Genomic DNA, 26,742 nt, shown 5'->3' on the forward strand with positions numbered 1-26,742 from the left:
CTCCAAATTAGTCATAAACTGTATAGCGTTCTTGAAATAAATAATTATCTTTAAGTAACTCAAAGTTAGGTCTCTCTAAACAAAGGCAAACCACAAACACAGCTGCAAAAATGACACTGAGCTGAATCATTGTCTCGGACAGCCTCACTAAAAGGACTACAGACATGATCTTGACCTGTTTTTACCTGTATTTATTTTGCTGTTGTGTCACCATGACTTTCCGCAGTTTTCCTGGTAATACCTCACAGAGAAAGCTCCACATTTCACGAGAGGTCAGATCAGCCAGATAAGAGAAACCCTGTTTGAATACCCATGTTCTCACCTAACTAATCTTTTATAAAACAGATTAGAAAAATTAGAAAGACCAGTTAACCCAACAGTCTGTGTGTCTCCTTGGTTGGTCTTATTTTATAACTGAAATCATGCAGCTGCAGTGAATGCTGGGACAGCGCTGCCCCCTGCTGTAAATAGTTTGAACTCACATTGCAGGCCTCACTGTTGTCTGGTCTGTGTGGAAGTAAGAAGGAAAAGACCCCGAGTGCCCCGTCACACTCCTCCACAGTCTGGTTCAGCTCCTGGCAGCTCGTCACCACTGTGTAGAAGTGGGTGGGGACGGACGGGGCCTCGGCCGAGAATCTGGACAGAGGAGGGAGTCACATAAGTAGCAGCGGAGCATTTTATAAATTTAGATGTTTTGTTTTGTTTGATGTTCTTTTTTGTTAAAGGGCAATGTAAGTTATGTATTTATAGTATATTTTATATAATATATTTTTAAATCAATGTAAATATTAGCTCAGCAGCTAAGTAGCACCCATACTCCCGGGACAACTCAAAACTGATTAAAACAATTTACAATAAAAATAAACCATAAGAATAACAGGAAAAAAGTGTTGTGTCACTTTGTACTGATGTTGTTTAGTTAACAATACAAAGAAGCTGAGTTTATAATACTATAAACATGAATGTTTTCAACAACATATCAAAAAACTTATTTCACAAAGGTTTCTTCTTATAACATGAAAGGCTGGTTGTTGTTATAGATCTGGCAGATGCTTGAATGATAATGATAATTTACCACGTAAAGTTTTATATGGTTTGTTTATACGTTTCATCTACTCAGAAAGTATCATCCATATATTTGACAGCTTCCAAAAATTTCTAGCAAGTGGACATTGTGCTAAGCATTTTTTGTCAAACTACTTTTTCCCTCTGATGAAGCTTGAAGCTCAACTTTACATTTAGCTTCAATTTATCCAATCAAACAGTTACATGTGTTGTGTGAATGTGATGTAGTGTAAAAGTGCTGTAAGTGGTCAGAAAGACTAGAAAGGCGTCATACAAGTGCAGACCAATTACCATCACTTACTCTTTTATCTTGTCTGTGGTGTCTCGGAGGCCGTCGTAGTTGTAGTCGAAGATGGGTCCAGCGAGAACGTTGATGCCATTGTTTTCCTCTGCATAACGCCTTAGCAGCGTCCCCTGCAGGTAAGTCCACATTCCTGCAGGCAGGAAAACAGATGAGATGGTACAATACAAAGCAAATACTGACATTTTGATAAATAATCGGGAATAAGTGAGTCAGTGTCATCGGCCTCTGATAAGATGGAGGTTCCTTCATGAACTCATCAACCCCATTTCCACCTGGTTTGAACATGTCTGGATCTGGAAATCCCCTCTGCATCAGAGCATGTTAATGCAGGTGTATTGCAACTGGGATACAATCAGATCAACCAGACCATCTCCAGAACACTAAATGCTGTTCTGCAGGAAAAACACCCTCATGCATAAAAATCAATAAATGGTCATTACTTGTCTAGAAGTAGAATGCATTAACGTCTGAGTACTATGTAATTGGCTGCGAAAAGTTGCAGAAGCCCAGGGGACATGTATATCTACATAATCCGTTAAATAAAATAAAACATGAAATCATACAAACAGGAGTTTTTACAGTGCAGGGTTTTTACACCACTGCAGCACTAGCTTTACTTTCCAGAAACTGTTCCCAGCTTACTGTGTCTTTGTGCCTTAGAGGCAAATCTTTGTGCACTGAATAACACAACTTACATGTGTTTAAATTTTGCAGGTTGTTAATTTAATAATACGTAGTTCACTCAATAACTAAAGGGATTCCTCTCCAAAGGAACCCACCCGGGGAGAGAACATGCCTTAATTTGAATTTATAGCTTGCCTTTAAATCTCTGCCTAATTACAGTACATCCATTTTCAAGCAATCCATTAAATCACTGACTAAGTCACCTTTTAATTCCAGTAATTGTTATGCAAGTACACTTTTTCTTTGAAGGTGGAAAACAGGAAGAAAAGGAGGAAGGAGTAATCGAATAAAATTTTACTGGAGAAGTTAAAACATCCTCTAATGGGCTGTAAAATAAATTAATCTTTTAATCTATATTACACAACAAGTAGAAATATTTTGGGTTCATAAGGGTCACCTCCGGCAGTTTGAACTCAGTCATGAGCCACTTTTTTTTTCCAATCATGAGTCACTCTGGACAAGAATGAAAATAAATAAATCCTGTTCCTCCGTCTGCTTCCCCTTTAATCTTGATTTAACCAATCCATGTACCAGCCTTAATACATGAACAATAAAATCTCCTGCGTACACTCCGTCCACACAGATGGCCACAGTGATGAATGATGTGCATGAGACAGCTATTCAGAGAGAGTGTGTGTGTTCTGTCCTGTTAAGTCCTCTCTACAGAAACAAAAACAATGGGTATCAGGCCGTCCTCGCTCAGACCTGACATCACCACATTTCAGTTCTCTGTCTCATGTGACACGACACGACTCCGCTCATGTACAGGAAGAGAGGAGGGACACACAAATCTGATAATCGCGGACAGTTAAATGAGATGGATTTTATTGTGTTGTCAGGTCTTTCTGTTGTTTTGTCCAACAGCTTGTAATCTCTGCAGGGTTGAATCCCAATAACTAACAGGCTCTGTACTCTTTTCCTGGTGGTTTGTATTTTGGAAGATTCATTATTTTATTGGAACTCCAATAAGATTATTCCATCACTTAAACCTGCAGTGTGAACCTTCAGCTCTGGCAAACCAATCATTGCTTGGTGGCAAAAACCACATCACTACCCAACCCAATCTCACTCCCAAGCCGTCACATGTGGACGCATGATAAAGACCCCTTGGCGTTATTCTGTAGCACTCAGGGAAACCCTGTAGAGTCATTTATGAACGGTAAAAGCAGGCGTAGGATGTAAATGACAAAAAAGTCAGAGTAAGGATGTGGTTGGGGTGGACGGGCGGAACAAAAAGTCAACATTGATTGTTTTTAGTTAAATTACGTAGATTATGTAAGTAACATAGTTCCCCTCCGAGGGAACTCGAACCGTCGGTGACGACGCTATGGGAACGCCTCTGGGCGTGGCAGGGCTGAACTATGAATGAAACTACTCCAATCCTACTGGTGTTGCTAGAACGGTAGTGTGTGGCGGCGTAACCGGAGGCGTATATAAGCACGCCGGCACACCGGACACATTAGCCCTTTTCTATGGTTTGGTTTTACTTACACTTTTCTTCACTTGTGCTTCCAGGTTTTTTTCCCACTTCAATGCCACAGTTCCCCCTTGTGGATTAATAACTTGTATTCTGAGTGTGAATTAAGTAAAGTGTGTGACTTACTCTTGAAGGCAGGGTACATGGGGACGGTGTTGGTGATTAGCGAAGCGTCATATCTGGACTCTGGAGATGATGCCAACTCTGCCAGAAAAATCACACAACAAACACAGGTGCTTTTACACATCGAAACAATATTGTATTAAATGTCAGATCACAGAGTAAAGTCAACAAACAATATTCGGGTTTGGTAGACACCTGCATAATCCGCAAATATGGATGAAGATCTGTAATCTCAGTGTGTTCTGTATACAGTAATGACTACTGTACTATACTTACAATATAAAAACACATTCAGTTCAAAATGTCGGTAGAACACATCACAATCACATAACTATTACATAACTATCTATTACTTCACAATCGCTGTATAGCCTGATTTGATGGGAAATTTGCACAGGTTATATAATTTGTCTTATAGTTATGTAAAAGTAAAAATAGCAGACTTGACTACAGGTGGTTAATCACTGGTTATTAACTATCACTATAATATAACTTACTCCAATAAAACTGCAGTTAAACATAAATAAATAGGCATTGCATCAGTTTGGTTCTTTGATAAACACCATAAACAAAAGTGCTGTAAATATATGAATGCTACTTGCGTCTTAGATATGTTGTGATTATATATGGAGATCAACAGATTTGTGTTAACAACTTTAAGAAGTCACCGAGGTACGTCAGCATTTGAGTGATTAATTATACTTTATTACAGCGACAGCCTTGCCTGTGTTCAGTTGGGAATAACTGTTGTTTGATTGAATACTGTGCATCGTCCCCGTCCAATAAACCAAACAGTATTAACAATCCTCTGCAGAGCGTCCTGTGGTCGTCCTGCAGGCTTACCTGGGGGGAAGAGGAAGCCGTAGGTGAGGTGGTTGCTCTGGCTGTAGGTGGTGCAGCTCTGACTGTGATCATCTGACACTCTGGAGTCGACTCGGATACACTGAACGCCGGGGGAAACCTCTGGAACTGGAGTCGTGTCATCCTGAGAGACACCAAACAAGGAAAAGAAGTGAACAAATATGTTTACTTTTATGTTTTGACATATATATATATATCTAATTTGGTGTAGCCTGGACCATCTGCTGTTCTCGTTTACTCCCTGTGTAAGGAGGTTGGATAAAGACACATCATGTCAAATGGATTCTGCAAAATAAAGGAGATTTTGTGGATGAAAATGAATAGGAGCAAATATGAAAGTGAAATTATAAAAAAAGAGGAAAAGAGTCACATTCACATACACGCATGCCTGTGTGTGTTTTTTTTTATACGTATTCATGTGAATTTATGTGTCCAATCAGTGCGGAGCTGCACCTTGTAAACCTGCAGCAAGTTCCTGTAAACATCTGACAAATGTGTGTGTTCAGTGTCAGATGCGCAGAGTCTGTGTGTTGATTGGTGTTGCTGGACACGTTTGTATTTATGTTTGCATGTTTGTGCAGCTCCGTCACTCAACAACAGCATGTATTATGTGTCATTAAAACGTGTTTTAACCTAACACCCAGACGCTGAAGGTGCTCAGGGACACAAACCGTGTGAGGAAACCTACACTGTTATCATGTCGTTAGTGCAAGCATGAGAAAGTCTACTGCACATATAGTAGTGTATCACTGATTTTGGGAGATAAAATCTTATGTAATAGTTTCGGGGGGGGGTTGGTCCAATTTGTTATAATAATGATGTAATGCCGTTGCAAGCAGAGTTTGAATTTCTCTCTCTAATTGTGAATTCAAAGAAGCTCTGGCATCACAGGCATTGAAAAACATAAACACTAATGTTATTGGAAGCAAAAAGAGACTATGTGCATTTAAAAAGCTACGGTTTTATGCAGCCTACTAAGAGTAAAAACAGTCCCTTCGGCAGGTGCATTTCTACAGGGCTGAACTTTGACAACAAATAAAGAAATAAATAAGGGATATATTATCTATCTGCAGCCATTTTTAAGTCTCCAAAACTTGATTTTCATTGAAAAGGACTGATTGAAAAGAAGGACATTAAGATAAAAAGATTTATGTTTGCTTTAGAATGCAATCTGCCATAACGTTAAAAAACAATGCAGTAAAGTTTGTAGAAAACCATGTGAAGGATGTATGGTGTGTGTGTGTACCTGTCGTTGCAGTGTGTATGCTGTCCACAGAGGCATGGCCAGCTCTTTGCTGTACCCACTGATGAACTCCACATGATGAAGCAAACTGTACTGAGTGTCAAACATCACCGCTGGGCGACCGAACGGGAGGTGGGTACTGTCTGCACAAACACACAAATACACCGTCAGTGAAGTCACAGAAACTCCAAACCTCCAGACCAACTGAGACCAAAAAGCATCCATCCTAAACCATTGACAACAAATATTTTGTATGATTATGTCACTACACAGTCCATGCCCTTATCACCTACGCGATAAAAAGCTATGTCAGATGGCCGTCTATTCTGTTGCAGTTCCTCCCAGTCACCAAAAGATGTCGTAAAAGTTCTAGATTATTATTGCCTCATAAAAGACAGAGGAAACTCGAAATAGTGCTTCAGTTCGGCAGTCCAAAGACTGAATATCAGTGATGTGTGGTGGGCAGAGGTGGAAAGTAACAAATTACAATTACTCACATTACTGTAATTGAGTAGTTTTTTTGTGTACTTGTACTTTTTAAAGTCGTTTTTAGTATGTTTGTTTGAAGTATTGTACTTCATTATATGTTAAATCACATTTACTCTGAGTAAATATTAAATGGGCTACTTTTTACTCTTACTTAAGTAAAGTTCATCAACATAATTGTACTTTTACTGAAATAGAATATTTTAGTACTCTTAGTAGTATCTCTGGTGGTGGGTAATAAGAACATAAAAAATACTTTCCAACGCATCGTATGACAAAGAACTTGGTACTACTAAAACTAATGCTGCATGTTTGGGCAACAATTTGGGCAACAATTTCCTTCAGTTGCAACATACGCACAGCTGATCAGTGGTCCATTGTCCTGTTGCAGCTCTTCTAGACGTTTAGCTTTAAAAAGACACAGAGAGTGTATAGAAACCTACTGTAGGTGTAGATTCCATCTTGTGCAGGACTGAAGGCTTCAATGATCTCCTCCACTTTGTTCTGTAGCAGAAAAACACAGATGTCAAAGAGATGAATGTCAAGTAATGCGGCTTTAATCTTTTTGTTATGTAACACGGTTACAAGTACAGCGTGGCCAGCTCAGTTTTAATCCATGTGAGAAATGTGGGGGTTTTTTTGTGATGTCACTGTCCTCCTCTGACCTCATCATCGCAGCTGCAGCCCAAGTCTTGCGTCCCAGTGTCATCAGAGTCGGACGCTGGCGACGGTGGTGTCACTTCCTCTGGCATGCTGGGGTGGTACGGCGGGTCTTTCAGCATATCGTTCAAGCTGCCGTGTGTCCCGTTGTTAGGGGCCGGCTTCAACCCTAACAAGTCTGAGACAGAAAAAAGGCAGAAATAGAGACGGCATGTTCAGTGTATTTGAACATGAACATTTTAGGATAAAATCTAAGAGGTTCTTTTACAGTTTGTTGTGTAGCTGTAAAAAACAGTTCTGTAAAAAACAACTTTGAGATTATTCTTATGCAAATAATAATATTCTCACCACACATGACGTTGTATAATTCTATATTTTCAAACTCTGGCACTCTTTTCTGGAACTTGAAGCTTGGTCCATGACCCATGAAAATTGTCTGCATGAAAAAAAAAAAAAAGAAATGTATGCATTAAACACAGAGAAAGTTTCTCTTCTAAATCAGTGCTAAACCTGCACTATTATCATCTTTATTATAGTTCTGCAGTCCTTTAACAGTAGCTGCACCAAGTGGTTACCACATATATGTGAAGCATCAGAAGCAATTTGCTGCTGATGGTTTAGTGATTATTACAGTACAAAACAATTTTAACTCATGTTTCATCAGTTATATATTATTATTATATCTGGTTTCAACCTTTAATCAGTCACAGCAGAGCAGTTTATTAAACATGTTGGCAAGGGTTGTAGGAAATTTAGGGATTTGGTGGTTGCATTTGGAGAATTCAATCAGAGAAATAAAAGAGTACATCTTAAACTCACTATTTTATCAGACAGCAGGTGAAATGCAATAAACCTGTAACCTCGTACACAGTTACAATAATACAGGAGAGAAAAAGAGGTATGATATTAAAGAAACTTTAATACTACACGGTACCCTCATGCTGGTTATCTTGTTGTCAAAGCCGTGGTCACCAAAGAAGCCACACCGAGTCCTCAATTTTTCTGGCATTTTCCTGAAGCAAATGAAAAACTATTCAACAAAATTTCAACAACCAATTGCTTCTGCACCCAATTATAAAAATATAAACTGAAAACAATTGTGATACTAGAGAATATGAGAGCATATTCAGAATAATTCCTCCTAAGATTTCTCTAGCTGAAGTGTGAGAGGCCACTGAAACAGAAATTAAACAGTTATGTAATAACAAGTCCCAAATTTTACTTATTTTATTCTGTCACTGCTGGGTGAAAGTCTGCCAAGTCTAAATTATCAACCTTTCAGGGACTCAAAAAATGCCTTAGTTCTATTTTGATCACAGGACATTTTTCACCTTATCCAAATATGTCAGGCATGTGAACGGAAACTGGCCAACATGCTCCTGCACAAATAAATGATCAGAGGGTTCTTAAAAGATGTCTTCAATTGAATGATGGTTTAATTATTTGACCTACACTGTCTAATTGATAGCAAATAGCATCCACTTGGCAGTTTGCCTAGCTGATGAAGCAGATTACACCACACAGACAGGGCTTATGCTTATGGTGTTTCAGTGTATAGAATAAAAATCAGATTCTTATGAACTAGGACATGATTAGACTCGAGTGTAGAAAAAGTGCCACCACAGAGCACTTACATCCATTTTCCACAGTCTCAAGGGTGGAAATTTAAGCTGGACCTGGTTTAGGTTGGGTTATATTAGGTGCTCGCGTCTTAAGGAGGTCCAGTCCACCCACAGAGCAGGGACTGCTAGATGCTGAATTACTGGCATTAAAAAATCTCCTTTAGCAGTATCGAATCAGTCGGTCACAGGTTACCTGGCAATGTGCCACTTCCTCTCCATCAGCAGGTGGACGTCCTCGATCCTGCGGTTGTTGGCGTAGTGAAGCCTCTTTGGTAAGTTCTGCTTGAGGTATGGCTTGAAGTGCTGAGTTGGCATTTTACACTGAAACAACAAATACGAAGGTGAACGACCTGACCTCTCTTTCTCCCACACAGACAAACGGGACACTCGGCAGCTTGAGAACTCAAAGGGAAAATGGTTTGATTTGTGTTATGTGTTATTTCTTGTAGTACTTACAGTGAGGTTTGCAACCACAACCTTTGGGTCATCTGGAAAAGAAAATATCATGTCAAAACAAAGCCTGTTTTACTTCTTAAAAGATCTGATACAGTCTAGTGTTAAAACCAGTCACTGTTATCTTACATGTGGAGGATTTGGGGTCACGGGGTCGTATTCTGCCCAGTGAGCCGGGGATCAGCGTGATCTCCTCTATGTTGAGCGGGTAGCTGCTGAGAAACTCTGTGCGATCACAGTGGGCCTCCTCCATACCTGAGAGACAGAAAAGACAGCCGTTGGTTTCTGTTATTATTATTCAAGGCTCAGTTCACCTAAAGGTAACAAAAGTTATAAAACATATTTTTTCACCCCCTTTTCTCATCCACGCCGATAGTTTTGTTTATATGTGTTTAAGATATCTGCCTCGGAAACTTGTGCTGCCACTTTTAAAGCACTGACAAATTTAACAGCATTGTGTCTTTCTAGAAACAATGTCCCTGTTACTCTAGAAAATCTACAGACCTGACTGTCAAAAGTTGTCATAGGGACTATTTGAACTCTTTATAAATCGAGCCATCAGAACCCATATTAGGCCGCCAAATCTTTGTCTTTATTTAATGTCATTACCAGTTCTGGGCAATAGGAAAGGAAAATATAAAAAAGTTTTAAAAGAGTTAAATAAAAACAAAAATACCTTTGCTTATTTTACTCCTTTGATTCCCCATCTCCCACTCTATCCTATAGGGAACCCTTATTCCTTAGATACGGTCGTCACTGTAAGATTGTCCACGGTACAAACTCTAGTAATTCTAAAGAAGTGTATTGTGCACATAATTTAAATGTACTGCTATATAAACAAAAGTGCAATAACAGGTGGTTTGCAAACACTTTAAACAAATAAGGTGCTTTTTACCAGCAGTATTCCCTTTACACAGTAGCAATAAAATATTTTGTGTAAATCTCAACTTAAACATTAATTCATCAAATCAAATATTAAACCAAAGCTATTTGCCACTGCCTATCTTTTATAGCTTATTAAAACAAGTTAGAGTCCAGAGTCACGATTATAACATCATAACAGGCACCTTCTGAGCAACAGGTCAACATACATGAATCTGTTTTCTTGTCTTTTTATGAACATGTATCAGAAAAAACATTTTTCTTTTATCAGGGAGCTGCAGAAACAGTCTATGTTCAGTGGCGAGTGTCCTTGTTACCAGTGAGGTGGAGTGGTCGCCTCACGCACACGCCCGCCCGCTGCCAAAGTTGAATTGTCTTGAACTTTTTGTACGCGACGCGGAGCACAAATCATTGGAAGAGAGACTCATCCTCGCTGTTTGTGAGTTTCCAGAATCTATTATTCTTTCCTAAATAAGACAACCGAAGGGAATTCACACGGGGAAAACTAGATGAAGGCCTGTCAGGTAAAGTTATGTAGCCTATAATTGTAACTAAAGTTAAATAGGCTGCAGCTGTTTAGCGCTCAGAAGCCTTTGCTATGGATACTATCCATAGAGTGCCCGCCGTTTACTCGAGGAGTGCTTGTCACCTGTTCACCTGAGGAGATAATAACACTTAAACGTGCCCAACTCCTTATTAAATAACAGCATTATAACACAAATACAAAAATAACATTTGAAAAATGTCAAACCTGAACCTGGTGAGAAACAAATCTTTTGTTAACGTTTGTTGTTAACTTTTTTTGTTAAATTCTACTGTGTATTGTTTCGTCAAAGACAGGCTACAGTTGAGCTTTGTCAAATTTCATTCACCCCTATTGTACGGGTGTGGTGGCGGAAATCTCCAATACAAATATGTTGAAACCTATAACTATTTGCATGGCTAGACACTACTAAGTGAGATGTAAATGTGTTTTTTGTAGTTTGGATGAGCTGACACTTTAGACGTCATTGAATCTGGAGATGATTACGCATCATTAAAAGCCCAAGAACAGTCAAGTATTTGCTCTGTTTTGGGGTTATCTGTATTTGTATCCCTTGTTTTCTTTTTGTAAGTCATCCATTGACTAATAAACTCACTTTTACGTCAACTTGACAGATTTACCTAAAGAAAAAAGATAACACAAAATGTCCGATCTTCGAGTATTATATGGTGGTCATACCATGGTCTCCAACGATGATGACGTTGATGCAGCGATGCAGGTTCATCTGCTTCAGGCCGTTCATCAGCTGACCAATGATGTTATCAATCTCCCTCAGAGGGTTATCCAGCTATAAACAGGAAAAACCAGGATTAAAAAAAAGAAATAAATCCTAAATGTAGTGATGTACTGAACTGAAATTGCTTTCACACTTTCAGCAGCTTCACTGTCACTTTCCGCCCCTCAGGTCTCACACTCACCTCACTGCTGAGCGGTCCCAGTCGATGTCCAAAGGTATCGGGCTGCTCTGAGTGCACAGCGTAAACGTACGGCCTGAAGAGAGACGACAAAGACAAGTTAATCATGAGGTCTAGGTTTATCTTAAAAACCCTTTAGGTGGGAGAGCATTTTGAGGTCACCGTGATGAGTAAAGAAAATAAAACTCTTCACTAAGCTTGTTGTTTCTGACAGTGAGCATCCCACCTTAGCTCACACCGAAACACAAGAACCTTCCTAACCCGCTGCCTCAACACACTTTAAAAACACTTATCAGCTCATGACCCCTTCACTGACCCAGCATCTGCACAACTCTAAAAACAACCTTTATCTTCAAGTCTTCTAGAGACACTTATCAACTCACAGAGACGCCTGACTAAATATAAAACACCCAGCACCTCTTATATAAACCCACATAAGTCTGACGATGATATCTAAAATATTTGATATACAATATCAGTTAAATTTTAAACTATATATGCATAAGCATCACCCTATCAAAAATATATTCTAAAGTATACACATTTTCAGTAAAACCCTGGGCCTCTGCAGTCACTTAAACATCCTTATGAGCATGAGGAGTTTCTGAGTCCAGGGGGACAGGAGCTTGAAACCTGACAGTTAAATAAGTACTGAGCAATGTGGAGACAAAGTTATATTACATCTAGAAAGCTAGCTTGTGTGTTAGTGTAAAGGGAAAGCTGAAAACAAAATATTTCGAAGAGAAAACAAACATAATCATTTGATTTTTTTTTTCTATAAACCTCATGGCACAAACTTTGATTTTCAGTAGCAGAAAAAACACATTAATATCAGCTGCATTCAATTCAGGTGGCCCAGTTCCAGAGCCCCAGTGTTGTGCACATTGTGTTGGCTCGCTGTCTACAGCTGGCTTACAGGGATACTGAGACAACACTAATGTTATTAGTTCCACCTGTGCCTTTTCTGCTACTGCAAGTAAAAGTTTTTGCCATGAGAGAGAAAAAAACAATACAAAACTGGATTCTTTTCTAAGTCCTAAGTGAAGTCTGAAGAATAGAAAGACACACCTCTCATCATCAGGCAGATGCAGCCAGCGCAGGATGGTCAATATCCTCCTCTCCAGGGGAATCACCCTGGAAACAAAACATGGTGAATGCTGATTAACAAGCAAAATGTCTTATCAGAGATTCTTCACAGTTGATACTTGACTTATTATTTACCTTTCCTTAATTTAATGTCTCAATACGTGGAAATACCAGCCTAACACAATCAGTATTATATGTATTATATCAATAATATCAGTATATAAAAAGCAGCCTGATGTCTTTCACCACATTGCCTTCAACATTTTTTTCTTGATTGAAGCAATTTTCTGCTCATTGCCTCAACAAGCCGGTGTTTAGGCTGCTTTGAGCCCTCAATGGCCTGTGTTGTGACTGAGTGTGTAGGGCTATTGTCCCGTGTCCGTGTGTAGGATGTTTAGGGCCATTGTCAGTCAGTCTCAGGATGTGACCAGCGCTCAGCCTCCCCTGCCCTTGTGATCATTATGTCACGGATATGTAAATGTTTTCTGAAACGAATCTCTCCGTGCTGCCATAGTTGGGTGAATCAAAGAGTCTCAAAATGCTAAACTGAAAACACGCTGATAAACTCTGGATATCTGGAAAATTTATTTATACTCCTGTTTATTTGGTGATGACATTGATATGATATAAACGGAGGAAATTGGAATATAAAAATCAGTTTAAACGAATTAACGTAAATCTTAATAACCTAGGAGCATATGCTGCAGCATGATTTATTGTATATTATGTAGCACTGTGTAGGCCTATTATAACTAACTTTTAGAATATATATGTTAGACACAAACACCAGCTAAATAAACATAAAATAACCTGTATAATTTCCCTTCCAAACTACCTTTAGCCTCTATGCTCTCAGCTGAGTCCTTAAGGTTTTAGTTACCAGTGCAGTGCTGCGTTCAGTATCTGAAGCTTTTGAAAAATATTCCAGTACTAACTTAAGTACCAAGGCCAGAAGAATGTGCCTGCTTTCACTCCTTGTTCCTCTGCTGTGATCCAGATCTGTAAAACAAGAAAGGAAAGTATGTTATCAGAAATGTCTTTCTTCTTTTAACTAATCTAGTCGGATATACTGTTCACCTATACTATTATTCCCACTGCCCTCCTGCTCTAGTACCATAACTTAACACACATTTAGCTAATGTATGTAAGTGACACTGCAATATTTGGGAAATAAACCTGATATCTTATCAATGTTCAGATGAGAAAATCAAAATCAGTTTTATCTCTCTGAATACAGGACCATTACAGACATAGGTTCAGGATTTGTTTAGCACAGCTTAGCACAAAGGCTACAGGCAGGGAAAAACTCCTACCTTACTTACATCAAAACTAATAATTTTTACATGACTGTTAGCAGCAAGCTAGTCACAAATCCATCTAAGAGTCAGCTCGGTTTTGTGTATAGTAGGACAGTGGTGAAATCTGGCAACCCAACTATTATTGGGAGTTTTGAGATGCTGTGTGATGTCACTGTATGCGATTGTCGTCGGTCAAGAAATAGCTCTAATCTGGAGTTTTTACAATAAAAAAAGGGTTACAAGGTGAACAGGGTGTGTTAAATAAGATAACTGTGGAGGAAATTGTTCATATGAGGCCAGAGCTAGGCTAGCAGTTTCCCTTTGACTCCAGTCTTTGTGCTAAGCTAGGCTAAATGTGTCCTGTATCCTAAAAGGAGAGCTAAAAGTTGAAATCAGTCTTCCCATCTGTTTTAGGGAAAGATGATGCATTTTACAAAAGGTAGTTTTCTCAAACGGCCTCCAGGACGTGAAACTAGACCTGGTTATTGTGATCTTTGTGAAGTTTTAACCCTGATCAGTGATATGCATAAACTGTCTCCTTTCACTGTGGTTTATTTAGCCAGCCTGTGAGTTTCTAATCCAATCACAAGCTGGTATGCAGACTTTACTCACAGGTTGTCCGCCCCACCAGCGGTGGTTCAGTTTCTCTCTAGTACGCAGGCTGAAGGTGGCATTAAACACCGGGTCGTGCATGGTGTTCCCCACAATGCCATGGGACTCTGGATACAGACCCTGCAGAAAGATCCCACAGAACAATGTCCCCACAGTTAATATAATATAAAAATCAGAGCTGCTTCAGCGTCACAACATGAACAGCTTGTTGGATCTGAGTTCATGTTAAAAACCGGTCTTACATGATAAAGATATGAACCAGTCATTCAGATATTACATGGGTTCACTTACTGTGGCTAGGGTGTATAAATTTGGGAATGTCTTTGATGGGTAGACTGGTCGCATGTAGGGCGCTGAAGTACCACATGTTCCTAAGAGGAAACAAATATAAATCATTCAGTATTAAACTTTATAAAACATATTTTAAGTTATCTGCAGCTGAACAACATCTTGCCTTGTCACCTGTACAGCATGGACAATATACAGTATCTTTATCTTTCTTGTATTTTTCTACCTACTGTGCTTAAGCAACAAAACATCAAAGCAAAATTCATTTTATGTGTAAACCCACTAAAGCAATGAAGCTGCTTCTGAAGAGCTTCTCTAAGATCTTCTCTCACACTGTCTCATAGACCAGAATCTCTATAATCGATACAACTACAGCAAGAAGAAGACGTACTGAGTTTGTGTATGTTGGGGATGACAGATTTGCCCTTCTTCAGGTAGGAGGCTCTGAACCCGTCGACAGAAAGCATGATGAGGGGAGGACGAATGAAGCTGAGGAGAACAAGGATGCAAAGGCAAAATGCACAAGTGGCAATTGCGGCATGTTAAAAGGCAATAACTAAGAAAGGATAAATTATGAAAAGAGCTTTGATCAACTTCATCATCCAATTGTAGTCCTCACAAATGACACTAAAGGACAGACAGTTTTTTATTCTTATGAGTATGGTAGGTAATGATTTGACAGAAACATATCTTCATACTCTTAATTAAAATAACAAAATATGTAATTTGCAGCATGTTTTCTATTAGAACACACACTCTTTAATCAGTTTCAGACTCACCCTTTAGGGCAGTCAGCGCTCTTGATCTCCTCACAGTCTTCTTGCACCCATGAAGTCTCATCTCACATGGAAACAACAGCACAGAATGATTACCTGCTTTCATGCACATTCATTCTCAGTTTCTTATTGTTATGTAATGCTTTGTAGAGACATGATAAGTACCTTTGCAGAGTGACTTGTAGTTGGAGCAGCAATCTCCTCTCTCCAGACAGTCCTCTGAGCAGTGGCAAGCGTGGTCGTCATTCCTCTCCTCCCCACAGCGATCCTGCGTGCATTCAAAACCTCCCGCTGAAACACATAAAAAAGAGGAAAGTTCATTAAATATAATTTCATCAGAGTAACCTCAATGCTTTAAAACCTCACAATGAGGCTCACAACCATATGAAAAACATCACCGATCAAATGAATCCACATGAACTTAATCTCGAGCTCTGTTACAAATCATCCAGTTACAAGCAAAGAAGACAAGTAGCTCATGGTTGTAGAGTTCATGAGCGCCAATCAACAGATTTTTTATTTTATTTTGGAAAACGTCCCAGCGTTGTTTGCTTAATGTTTTCAAGATGAAACTGTGGTTGCACTCTCTACACCCAGCCAAGGTCTAAATTAGCATCAGATGGACAGCTGCCCTTTGTCCATGTTTCATCAGCTACAGCAGAGAGCACTTATCATGTTGTGTACGCTGAGTTTTCTGGGTCCTGGAGCTACTGTAGTACTGCTGTGTACTATTCCAAACAAATTTAATAGTAAAGATATAACTATAGTCCCCAGCAAACACACAGTTTACTCCTGCTGCCTAGAAACTCAAACTGAATCAACAATCAGAGCATTGCCGTATACAGATACAAACAGAGACCTAAAGGATCAGTCTGGTGAAATTCTATATCTTTCTTATTGTTAAAAAATCTCATGAAAAGACCATAACGAACACTGAATGTCTCTACTAACAAGTACGGTGTATCTGCAGCCAGATATCTCTTCTTCCTCTGAGTCATATAACTCTATTGTTGTCTAAAAACACAAAACTAAAACACATCAGTGAGCCTCACTGCTGCACATTCTCCTTCATCACCATGAACACACACATGGTAGTTTATTTTGACTGTCCCACATACACCAACCTGCTGCCCCAAATACTCACTAGAGAATCACATGTGGGATCTGCTGCTGAAAACAGTCCCAAACAATATTTTTTCCCCACTGTTTGAGTAATGATGGCTAACTTTAGCTTTTTAAAATTGTAAATCTTGTCTGAGTGCCACAGACATGGTAGGGAAGTCAAAAAGTAAGAGGGAGACATAGTAACACATTGTTGGTTTGGGCCTTTGCATGGGCTTTGTTGACAATAAGAAAAATATAAAATACACCAGCATGTCCTTGAAGATACAATGAAGTACGTACAACACCGTTTAACAGTATCATTTAACATAAAGGGCTTACATAGGAATGCTCCTCCAGCTTTTGGCACATTATTATATGTGTATTGATAACATTAAACCACTACAAAAACAACTATAAACACACAAATTATTTAAATCTGTTAGCTGGTCAATACAGAATTGCTTCTAACGAGAAAGGACAGCATATACATGAGCACTTACAAGGCTGCACAATTTGTTCAAATTGATCCTTTAATAATATAAAATGCTTCTCAACTTGATTATGGATATCTTTAACACTACATACAGTAACAGACAGTCATGGGAGACAAGTGCCAGATTGGTTTTATTTTATTAGTGCTCTGAACAAAAACTGAATCACTTGTTTCTTAGCCAACGACTTTTATTGATATCCTTAAAACTATCAAACAGGACAGAAAACATCGTTTCTTTGTCAGAGCATGATGTATTAAAAAAGATCAAACCAGGAGAAGTCATTACGGCGGAGTGACATCAGACTGACCTGTTTTCAAGCAGTGCTCGTCAAAGTCAGAGCAGCAGCTGTAGTAGGTTTTACACAGATTGTCACACCTGCATCCTGGAGGTTTAGCCTCCTCCAACTCAAAGCACCTCCCCTTGCAAGAGCCCGCTGAGCTGACCCACTCCGAGACGGCTGGAGGGGGGAGAAGAGCACATTTAGTTACAACTGCTGCAAACGTACTGTATACATCAGCAAAACTTGAACTCAGATATGAATCTGTTTTATTTTCTTTCTTCAGACGCCTGCTTTCGCCTTATTTAAAAAGAAATGTGTAAACATCTTTAACGGACGATTTGTTTATGCATGTATACCACACAAAGTTTACATGCAGGTCAAAGTTCATTAACAACAAAGAGCACATGTTGCAAATAACTACAAATGGTTTTACTACAAACTGTTTTCAAAGCACTCTGCGGGTGGTCTTTGGTTTCAGTTCTTCAATGCACAATGAAACAAAAAGAGACGGAGCCAGATAACATGTTTGGTCATGGATTCATTATAGTAGTGTGTTGTGGGGCTGTTTTGGAAACTTATTGGAATCTGAATTTTGAGATCTGGGCTGATGTGAAATAAAATTATTATATTATTATATAAATATTTATTCAGAAATGTATTTTTCATCAACCTAATTTTCTGCAGCATACCATTCTGAGATGTCAGAGCATCAATGAATGCACTAAAATGATCCCTGCCTACAATTGAGACTTTTAATAACATTGTGAAATGCACTGAAACCAACGGCTGCACTATATACTTCTGTAAAGGGTCAGCAAAAATGTAATATTAATAAAGTATTTAATCTTTTTAGGGCGACAACGTGTAAACCACGAGTTTGGTGATTTTAAGCATTTATAATTAGCTACATTTCACTACACAAGAAACTGTTCAAAATGGGAATGAAACATATTTTTCCATTTGTCCTGAATCAAGCACCAAGACTGTTCTCACGTTTAGTATGAGTTGGTGGGTTGTCTCCTCCCTCTGTCTGTCCACTGGCTTGAAAAACATAAGCTCTGATGACATCAGTATTCCACAGACAGAACACAACCACTACCTGCAGAAAACCACAAAACACATACATTGAATGATTATTTATTGACTCCAATAAGGGAAATCTCCAATTTCCACTCATTTTGGACGAAGCTCAGCAACTGCTTTGGGACGAATAGAGTGTCTTTCTCAAGGACACTTCATGAGGATGCTTACCAAAATAGGGTCTGAAAGGCTGGTCACTATGCTACCTTGTTGCCCTTGGAGTTTGTTTTCTTCTCCCCTGAGGCACATTCATGTTCACATCTCACCAAAGGGGTCAGAGGTCAACGGGCAGCCAAGAATGGCAACGCTGGAAAAGTTGAGTGTTGTGTGATTCCCCTCCTTCGATTGCTCGGTGAAAAGGGAACGACACTAACCCACTTCAGATAAAGGGTCATCTCCTACCAAAGCTACACGATGTGCTGTACAGAGCTGAAGATGGTCCAAACATGTACACATACTGTATCAGTGAGGTTAGTTTCTGAGGTCAACATCACTTCTGTCATTGGGACATCACTTTAGTTTGAGACAAAACTGTTTGTTCAACATAAACGAGGCAGGAACTCACAGAGGGAGTTTTCATTTGAAATGATGCAGATGTTTGCTGGCTGTTCACTTTTTGTTCTTGAAATAATTTTCTTAAGAAACATCCTGGAAACCTGTCAAGGACCCCGTGGAGATTTCTGGAATATATTTGAGAACCTCTGAGTTAAGAAGGCAATGCATCTGCATTCACACTAAAGCAGTGTTCCCCAACCAGGGGGTCGAGACCACCAAATGTGTGATGAGATAAATCTGAGGGGGTCACATAATGAATAACTGGATAGGAGAGAATTAAAAACATATTTTTTCTGCACAAAACTATGTTTATTTTCATGACTTTTTTTCTTTCGATTCTATTTATTAACCTAAATTAAACCATATGGTCGCAACTCATACATATATTAAACCTTTGACAGGGGGTTTACACAAAGACATGACTTTGTTTTAAAGGGACACAAGCCACAGAGGTTGGGAAACAGTGCTCTAAACATCTCAGTGAGCCAGATCCTAACTTAAGCACAACAGACAAGCACTTTCAGCTTGAATGTTACCATCATCTAACTAAAACTAAGCCCCTGAGTGTTCTTAAAGGATAATGCCAACTGCATGTATCTGCCAATCCCATGATGCATTTCCATAGTAAATAATAAAATACCATAATTATGGCAAAACCTGTACTATTAAACTATGTGATGAAAAATATTAATACTATTGAACACAAACATGTTATAGTTTATTACTACTTTAATATTATTCATGGTGTTTCATTGTAAGGACATTTAGCATATTGACCTAATTCATTACATATGACAGACATGCCTTCTTATGTGCCTTCCAAATCATTCTAGAGTTACTCATGATGATGATGATGATGATGATGATGTCAAACCCATGCTGTGACAGATGGAAATGAGGACAGTCCACAGCCTAACTATTAACCTACAGCTCTTGCTGACCTTTACCTCCCAGGTAAGCAAATCTGTGAGTCACTGTGGACAAGCTGTTTGCTGAGCTGTTTTAGGTAATCTGTCATCATCATCACCATCAGCACTATCACGATACATCTTGTTCCAACTGTCAGACCAAAATAACTGCAGCCAGTCATGGCAGATCCGTAATTCATATTCCTGTCCAGAGTTATGTAATTTCCTCTATTTTCAGGAAACGCTTCCAATGTTCAAGGCTTGCATTGATGTGAGGCAAAGTGCAGTTCTCTCACTCACAGGTCGATACATCAATTCTGCAAGAGCCCAATTTTTGTCGGGGAAGGGAGGGAGTTGGGAAACACTTCAGCCTTCCAAATGAAAGCTAAAACAAAGCGGCATATGAATCAAACAGCAGAACTGTCACAGTCTTACCGTACCAAATTGCCCAGTAGCATGTTCCAAACTGTGAATCCAACGTCCGCTAGAAGCTCCTCTGTGCGCCTCTGCAGATCGATGGAGCAGAGCGCGGAGGTCCAACTCACTCGCTCTCTCTCTCTCCCGTTGTTTGCCTTTGCTTTGCCTCTGCCTCTCTCGGTCTTGGCCCAATAAGCATGAAGTAATGGTGACAGCTGCGCTCTGGTACAATAGTGCGTCAGGTCGGGGTGACGCTCCGGAGTCCAACACAGTCAGCAGCACTGAACTGATCGCCCAGAGAGAGAGCGAGAGAGAGGCACTCCGAGGGAGAAGAGGAGTTGTATAATGTTCAATGTTCAGTCTGTCTTAAAGGAATATGGAGGTTTTACTGCATTTTGGGCAACTTAATAACTACTGGCATGTCCTGGTTTGTGGTGCTCGTGCTGAATCTTGAAAGCTACATGAGATTTTTCAAATAAAAACAGTAGACTTATGAGTATTGAAAAGTTTGTGGAGATTTTCTAAGACTTTTTTAAAACAAAATACAAAAAGTTACTTCTGCACACTAGAATCTGCAAACACATATTGAATACTGAATTTTTTTTTATAACATGTCAGAACAAAATAATGTTTTGAATTGTGCAGCAGTAGTGTAAATCAAAGTGCTGACCAGTTGACCTCAAAGAGCTATGCTGACTTATCAAATGCTTTGCGTTTACTGTCTTACGGCAGTCACTGTGCTGACATTGCACAAAGTAACCTATTTTCTCACTATTGTGAGTCTACATAGATGTATATGTTTTGAAAACAAATGGAGAGTACCAGTAATAACAAGAGTCGACAGCCATGCTTGCAGCTTTGTGATGGCAGAGGCACCTTAGTCTCTGCCTTAGTGTATGAGTGGGGTGACCATGATGTAGCATAAAAGCGTTTTGAGGGGTCAGAAAGACTAGAAAGGCACTATACAAATACAGAAAATGTATACAAATTCCAATTTTGACCTCCAGTTTGCTTGTGAGGTGATCCTCATGGGTTTTAAAAGTGACTCAAGTATCCAGTCAGATTCCCAAGTAATCATAACTTTCATCAATGTAAGCACCAGGCTGGATACTTTTAAGTGACCTTAAGAATAGTATACATTTGTCAGAATTTGATTTGTTTGATTAGACAGATCCGAAATACATCAAAAGCAGATGCAGTTGCAAATTATTAAGAGAAGAGCCCGTGGAATATAAAATGGCATCATCTGCATAAAACTGTACATGGCAAATTGGAGTGGTAGAGATAATATTGTTATTGTAGATTGTGAATAAAAGAGGACCAAGAAGGCTGTCAAACAAAAAAAGTTATCCGTTTGATTTGTTCAAATGTCACAATGTATGATTTTTTGCAGAGTGAGTCTACCCGAACAGGTAATCTTGACAAAAAATCGTTTAAAAATAATTTCTGGAAGTAATTTGATTTTGGCACCACAGTTGGAAAAATTATAGATAAAAGTGAGGCAGTTTACAGAAACACTAGCTTGTCAATTAAGTGATAATACCGGAGATGGCGCTATTTAACAGAATATTATTAATTCTGTAACGTAGATGAGGTTATATGGGTTGTGTTCTGATTAATTGGATTTTTTTGAGAGACAGAAGTGACTGCATCATCTTGAATGTTTAGTTTTATCTGTTGATGTAGAGTTAGGATTGATGCAATTTGATGCACTGGTAATAAGAGTACATTGTATGTATAATGTTAAGTTAAATAGAGTAATCATGCACCCGCAGATGCAGAGGATGACGGTTTCCCTACTTACCTGCTCTCAATGTTTACTATACAGGCTAATCTCTACAACAACAGCACACCTTTAAAGGCTATCAGAAGCAGTGTGTGTACAAACCATCCAAACAGCTCATCTGTGTGTCTCATCTTAGATAACAAGTGTTTGGGTTTGTATTCAGGTCACAGATATAAATAAAAATAATTATAGCTTTATTTCTATAGCACCATTCAATACAGGTTAAGAAAAGTGTGTCACAATCAATGTAAAACATATAAACAAATAAAAAAAGAGATATAAAAAGGTGGCACCCCCTGCCTGGCCTATAAAGTAATTAAAATATTTTAAAATCAATCCCAAAATAAACAATATGGTCAAATTTTTTGCTAAGAGAGAGAAGTCAAGCTGCATTCTGGACTAATTGTAGGCAATTACTTGATTTCTGGCTGAGTCGGGTATATAGGGAGTTACAATAGTAAAGGGGAGGAGATTAAAGCATGGATGAGTTTCCCCAGATCTGTGACTAAAATAAAAGACTTAACAATGGCGATATTTCTCAAATAATAAAAACATAACAGAACAACTTTCTTTACATGGGGTTTAAGTCCTGTTCAGAAATTACCCCCATTTCTATATATGCAATGACCAGCTTCACTTTATAGGTCATTATTGAAGACCTTTGCTATGCGATTGGAATGGATTTATGAATTACTTTCTTCACTTTGAACCCACATACTTGTTCACATTTCAGCAGAGCGGTTAGAGGTCAGGTGCAGCAGGTCGAGGTTTAGTATCACAGTCAAGAACACTGACTGAGAAACGTGTCACCTTACACCACTGCTATTATAACTTACTGAGAAATGTTATTGTATTTTTGCAAATTTGACCAAATACATTTTATAAACCACATAAGGTCAGTAGGGCCACAGATCACTTTATACACCCCATTCAATCTATGAGAGGATATAATACCTGAAAGATACCTGAAGCCCACAGTGAGCTAACAGTGCTGTGAGAGAGACATGTTTCCTCTGTAAACAATGAGACAAATACATAACACTGGGAAGAGAGCCCTCCTGTTGAAAGCTGTCTATTCCACTCCTGCTCTTCAGCAGATTTGTACCTCAGCTAGAGCTCTCAGCAAAAGCCGTAGTTAGATCTGCTCTGTGATTTTGCAGGAATACCACAGAAAGCCACAGCATTACGCTTCTTTTCACAGCGCTGTTATCAAAACACATCAGGGCCTTTGTAAAGCTCTGCTCTCACTGACAGCCTGATCTCTGTCGGGAACATTTTGTTCATGGGGGGAACAAATCTCCCGGCTTTGAAAGTGATCTGTACATCCGTCACCTCAGGGGAAACATCGTCATCTAAAGACCACACACATTCATAAACAGTCACATATGTAAGGGCATGCACACATACAGAGAAAGGGCAGCGTGCAGAAAGCACACACAAAGATAGACATAGACAACATTTTGAGAGATTTTAAACAATGAAGGCTCATTCATAGTTGTTTCTTAAGGCCTGGTGAACTGTGTGTGTGTGTGTGTGTGGGGGGGGGGGGGTCTTGAAGGTGAATGACAAAGCACAAAGACACACACTCTGCCCCTAGCACAGATTTTCTTCCATAAACCACAAAACAATCTGATTGGCCCATGTGTTCCCCTTCACCTGAGGCCACACTTAGCTGGCTGATCCTGCAGCTTGAGTTTCAGTGCACCTGGAGTCAAACTATCGGCAGGATGTGGACAGGTACGGCATTCCAGCGGGCATTCAACAACATCCACACTCCATAACAAAAAGGTGTGAACATCTCTGACAAACATAATTATTTGTTTATTTGTTCAGATATTCTGTAGATCTTTGTTTCAGTGTCAGCTCAGTTTTAGTCATTTCATTGGATTTAAAATTTTGATACTTATAATATTATATAAAATATTATATAAAAAGTCTAAGAATATTGTGTCCTCGCAACAGGTATTTTGTGTACGTTTGTAAGTTTGTAGTATTCTGAGTCATACGCATTGAGCCCTGAATTTTATTTAAAATCTATTCCAATACTTTTTACTTCCATCAGCATTAAAAACTTTTACTTTAGTATTACATGTAGACACGGTAGTTTCACATACCACTTATGTTTTCTTCCAATTCCAGCTTAGGGAAGTGATTTTATACATCAAATTTTAGAGTAAGAATTTTATTTTATAAGAAGAAGAAGAAGATTAAGAATGAGAACAATAATGGTCTAGATGGAAGAGGTCACATTTGTTGCTTTGTTTAAACTCGTGATCATCTAATGTTCTCCTGGATCAAATCACTGATGCTGCTTCTGTGCCTGAGGACGAGCTTACACAGACATTACCCTTCTCTCTTCGGGCTGAAGAAGGCCTCAGTCACCTCCAGACCAGACTGAAGTCACAGCAACTCCGTTTTTGGCTGCGTAAAAGTTGGGAGAAGGAGATATTAGAAATCCTGAAGCCGCTGTATAAGTGGATGTTACATCTCTAGGTTTGTCCCTACTGTGTTTTTTTTTAACCTTTGCCCAGCATGTCCAAATTCTGCAATTTAATTTCTCCAAACCTGCATACCATAGTTTAGACTGGTGTCCAACTACATGAGCTTCCTGAAGAAGTTGGGTAAATACTGTATGTTGGGCACATGAACAAACATATCTTTAACACTGATTCATCAAGCTGAACTGATTGTGTTGACTCATCAGTGTCAAACTTTTTTGCAGTGATGCTTCTCTCATCAAAGTCTGTCAGTTCGTCATATTGTTACTTCCTGAAAGCTGAAAGAAGCAGAAATGAGCGTGATGCAATAGCAGATAGGCGGATGCTGAGCTATTAACTTAAACAGTGCTTACATACGCATAGTTTTGAACTGAACTTCCTCAGAATCTTGGTCTGAAGTTTGAGACAGTCAGGGGGGAAAAAAACACTGTGGTGTTTTATAATGCTGTTTCTTTTCAAAAAGACACTAAAAAGTCAGTGACTGACTTTTCTTATGGACATTGTAAGGCTTGGATTCAGAGGACAGTGTGGGAGGCAGAAGAAGCACAGGATATTTGGATGGCAGGCAGGCAAACAGAAATCCTCGAGCACCGGAAACAAACAAGCCTTAATTCAGGTACAATGAAAACTACTCATAAAGTATCTACAGCTAGAGGCCTCAGTGTAGCACTGTGGCTGAAACAACAACCTGGTGATGAGTGGGAGGACCGCCGGGGCTGATAAGCTGCAAGTTGATGAGCTGATTGTAGACAGGTGTGCGGGCAGGCAGGCCCCAGCTGAGACTCACACGCTCACACAAACATAGAGGCAAACCGGGGACATGGAAAACGCAAGAGCAGTGGGGTCACAAGGCAAAGTCAGGGGCACGGTGGTGTATAAAAACTGTGTAAAAACAAACCCGTTCTCACATATGGAAGCTTGGTCAAGACCCCTTGCAGTCAGTTTTTAATGCACAGTACTCTTTATTGTCATTGTTCAGTGCTACAAGTAGGCCCAGTATATAAAACTCAAAAGTCCACTTAAGGAGGTGGTTAGGATGGATGTATGGGTCAAACACTGGACTTTCATGCAGGAGACTGGTATTTGTTTCCTGTGCAAAAACTTATGTCATTAACATACTTATTTTAACCCAATCCATGATATTTCCAGAACCCAACCAAGTAGCTTTGGTGCCTAAACCTAACCAAACTGCAACCATTTCATAACGTTAACCACATGCCATTTTACAATGTTAATCACGTGTTTTATTTTGAAAGTCTAACCAGAGGAAGCATATTTATTATTGCAACGTCTGGAGCCTGCACATGCCAAGAGTTTACCCAGTGCGTTAAAGGGGCCTTGACCAATTTCATCTATATGTGATGAGATGGGATTGAGAATGTGTTGGTAAAAACTTTAAGACGTCAACTACGAGTCACAAAAAGCAGTAAGAAAGATCTAATTATAGAGTTCAAAATTCTGTTGCTGGCAGAAAGCCAGATGAAAAGACCAGGCTAGCATCAACTCTCTGTTATGCTACAGGTGAGTGGACCAAAGGGCACGTCTCCCAAACATTTTTATTTCTTAGAAGCTGCATTAATTGCTTTGATTTTCACTTGGGGGAAGAAGAAGAAGAAGAAGAGGGTTGCCACCGTCGCCAAGTGCTTGCTCGTGGTGGGAATTGTTGGTTCTCTGTTAATAATGTTATAATGTCTTTACCTGCTCTAAATAAAAAGTGCCCTGAGATAACTTATGATGTGATTTGACATAAAATATTTGACTTGAATTGAAGAACACTATAACAAGCTTTGCCTTATAAAGTTGTTGTGGCAAATGTGTTTGCCTTTTTTACACATACACCCAATAGACACAAAGCGACGTATCATCTGTTCAGTGTTATATTTCTGATGAATGTCTGACCATTATTCACTCTTCTTTTAGCTCTTGTTTGGGCTCCAGCAACATCCAGCATACGTTGTCCAGTTTCCATCAGAGTCTCTCACACACAACCAAATTGATTCTGCAGTGATATGTGCCCTTAATGACGCTGATCGTTGGACTGGATGGGATTAGCTACATTCTGTATGTTCCTGCAGAGAGTTTGAAGTTCAGAGTAGGATAGCACTCAAATACATTAACTCTGCTGACATTTGTGCATCGTAATTCAGGAACACTAATGTACTTTGGACAAAGTTAATATTTGCCTCACAATGCTCAAACACACACCCACCCACACACACACACACACCCACCCACACACACA

The 26,742-nt window shown here is 39.3% G+C and overlaps 1 protein-coding gene across 1 annotated transcript; it reads right to left on the reverse strand.

The window, feature by feature from the left end:
* Window positions 1-278: 278 nt before the first annotated feature.
* On the reverse strand, window positions 279-20,517 carry LOC123976692 (ectonucleotide pyrophosphatase/phosphodiesterase family member 2). Its single transcript, XM_046059042.1, has 25 exons — window positions 20,240-20,517; window positions 18,250-18,355; window positions 17,284-17,433; window positions 15,544-15,669; window positions 15,382-15,442; window positions 14,994-15,091; window positions 14,606-14,685; window positions 14,315-14,434; window positions 13,348-13,403; window positions 12,387-12,452; window positions 11,322-11,394; window positions 11,083-11,191; window positions 9,108-9,233; window positions 8,982-9,013; window positions 8,719-8,846; window positions 7,838-7,916; window positions 7,252-7,339; window positions 6,909-7,081; window positions 6,687-6,747; window positions 5,761-5,900; window positions 4,497-4,638; window positions 3,657-3,734; window positions 1,367-1,499; window positions 483-636; window positions 279-326 (listed from the first exon to the last, which is right to left on the reverse strand). The coding sequence occupies exons 1-25, from the start codon at window positions 20,255-20,257 to the stop codon at window positions 279-281; spliced, it is 2,445 nt and encodes an 814-aa protein (XP_045914998.1). The 5' UTR covers window positions 20,258-20,517.
* Between the last annotated feature and the right edge of the window lie 6,225 nt (window positions 20,518-26,742).

Source organism: Micropterus dolomieu, linkage group LG09, assembly GCF_021292245.1.
Source record: "Micropterus dolomieu isolate WLL.071019.BEF.003 ecotype Adirondacks linkage group LG09, ASM2129224v1, whole genome shotgun sequence".
Taxonomy (NCBI): Eukaryota; Metazoa; Chordata; class Actinopteri; order Centrarchiformes; family Centrarchidae; genus Micropterus; species Micropterus dolomieu.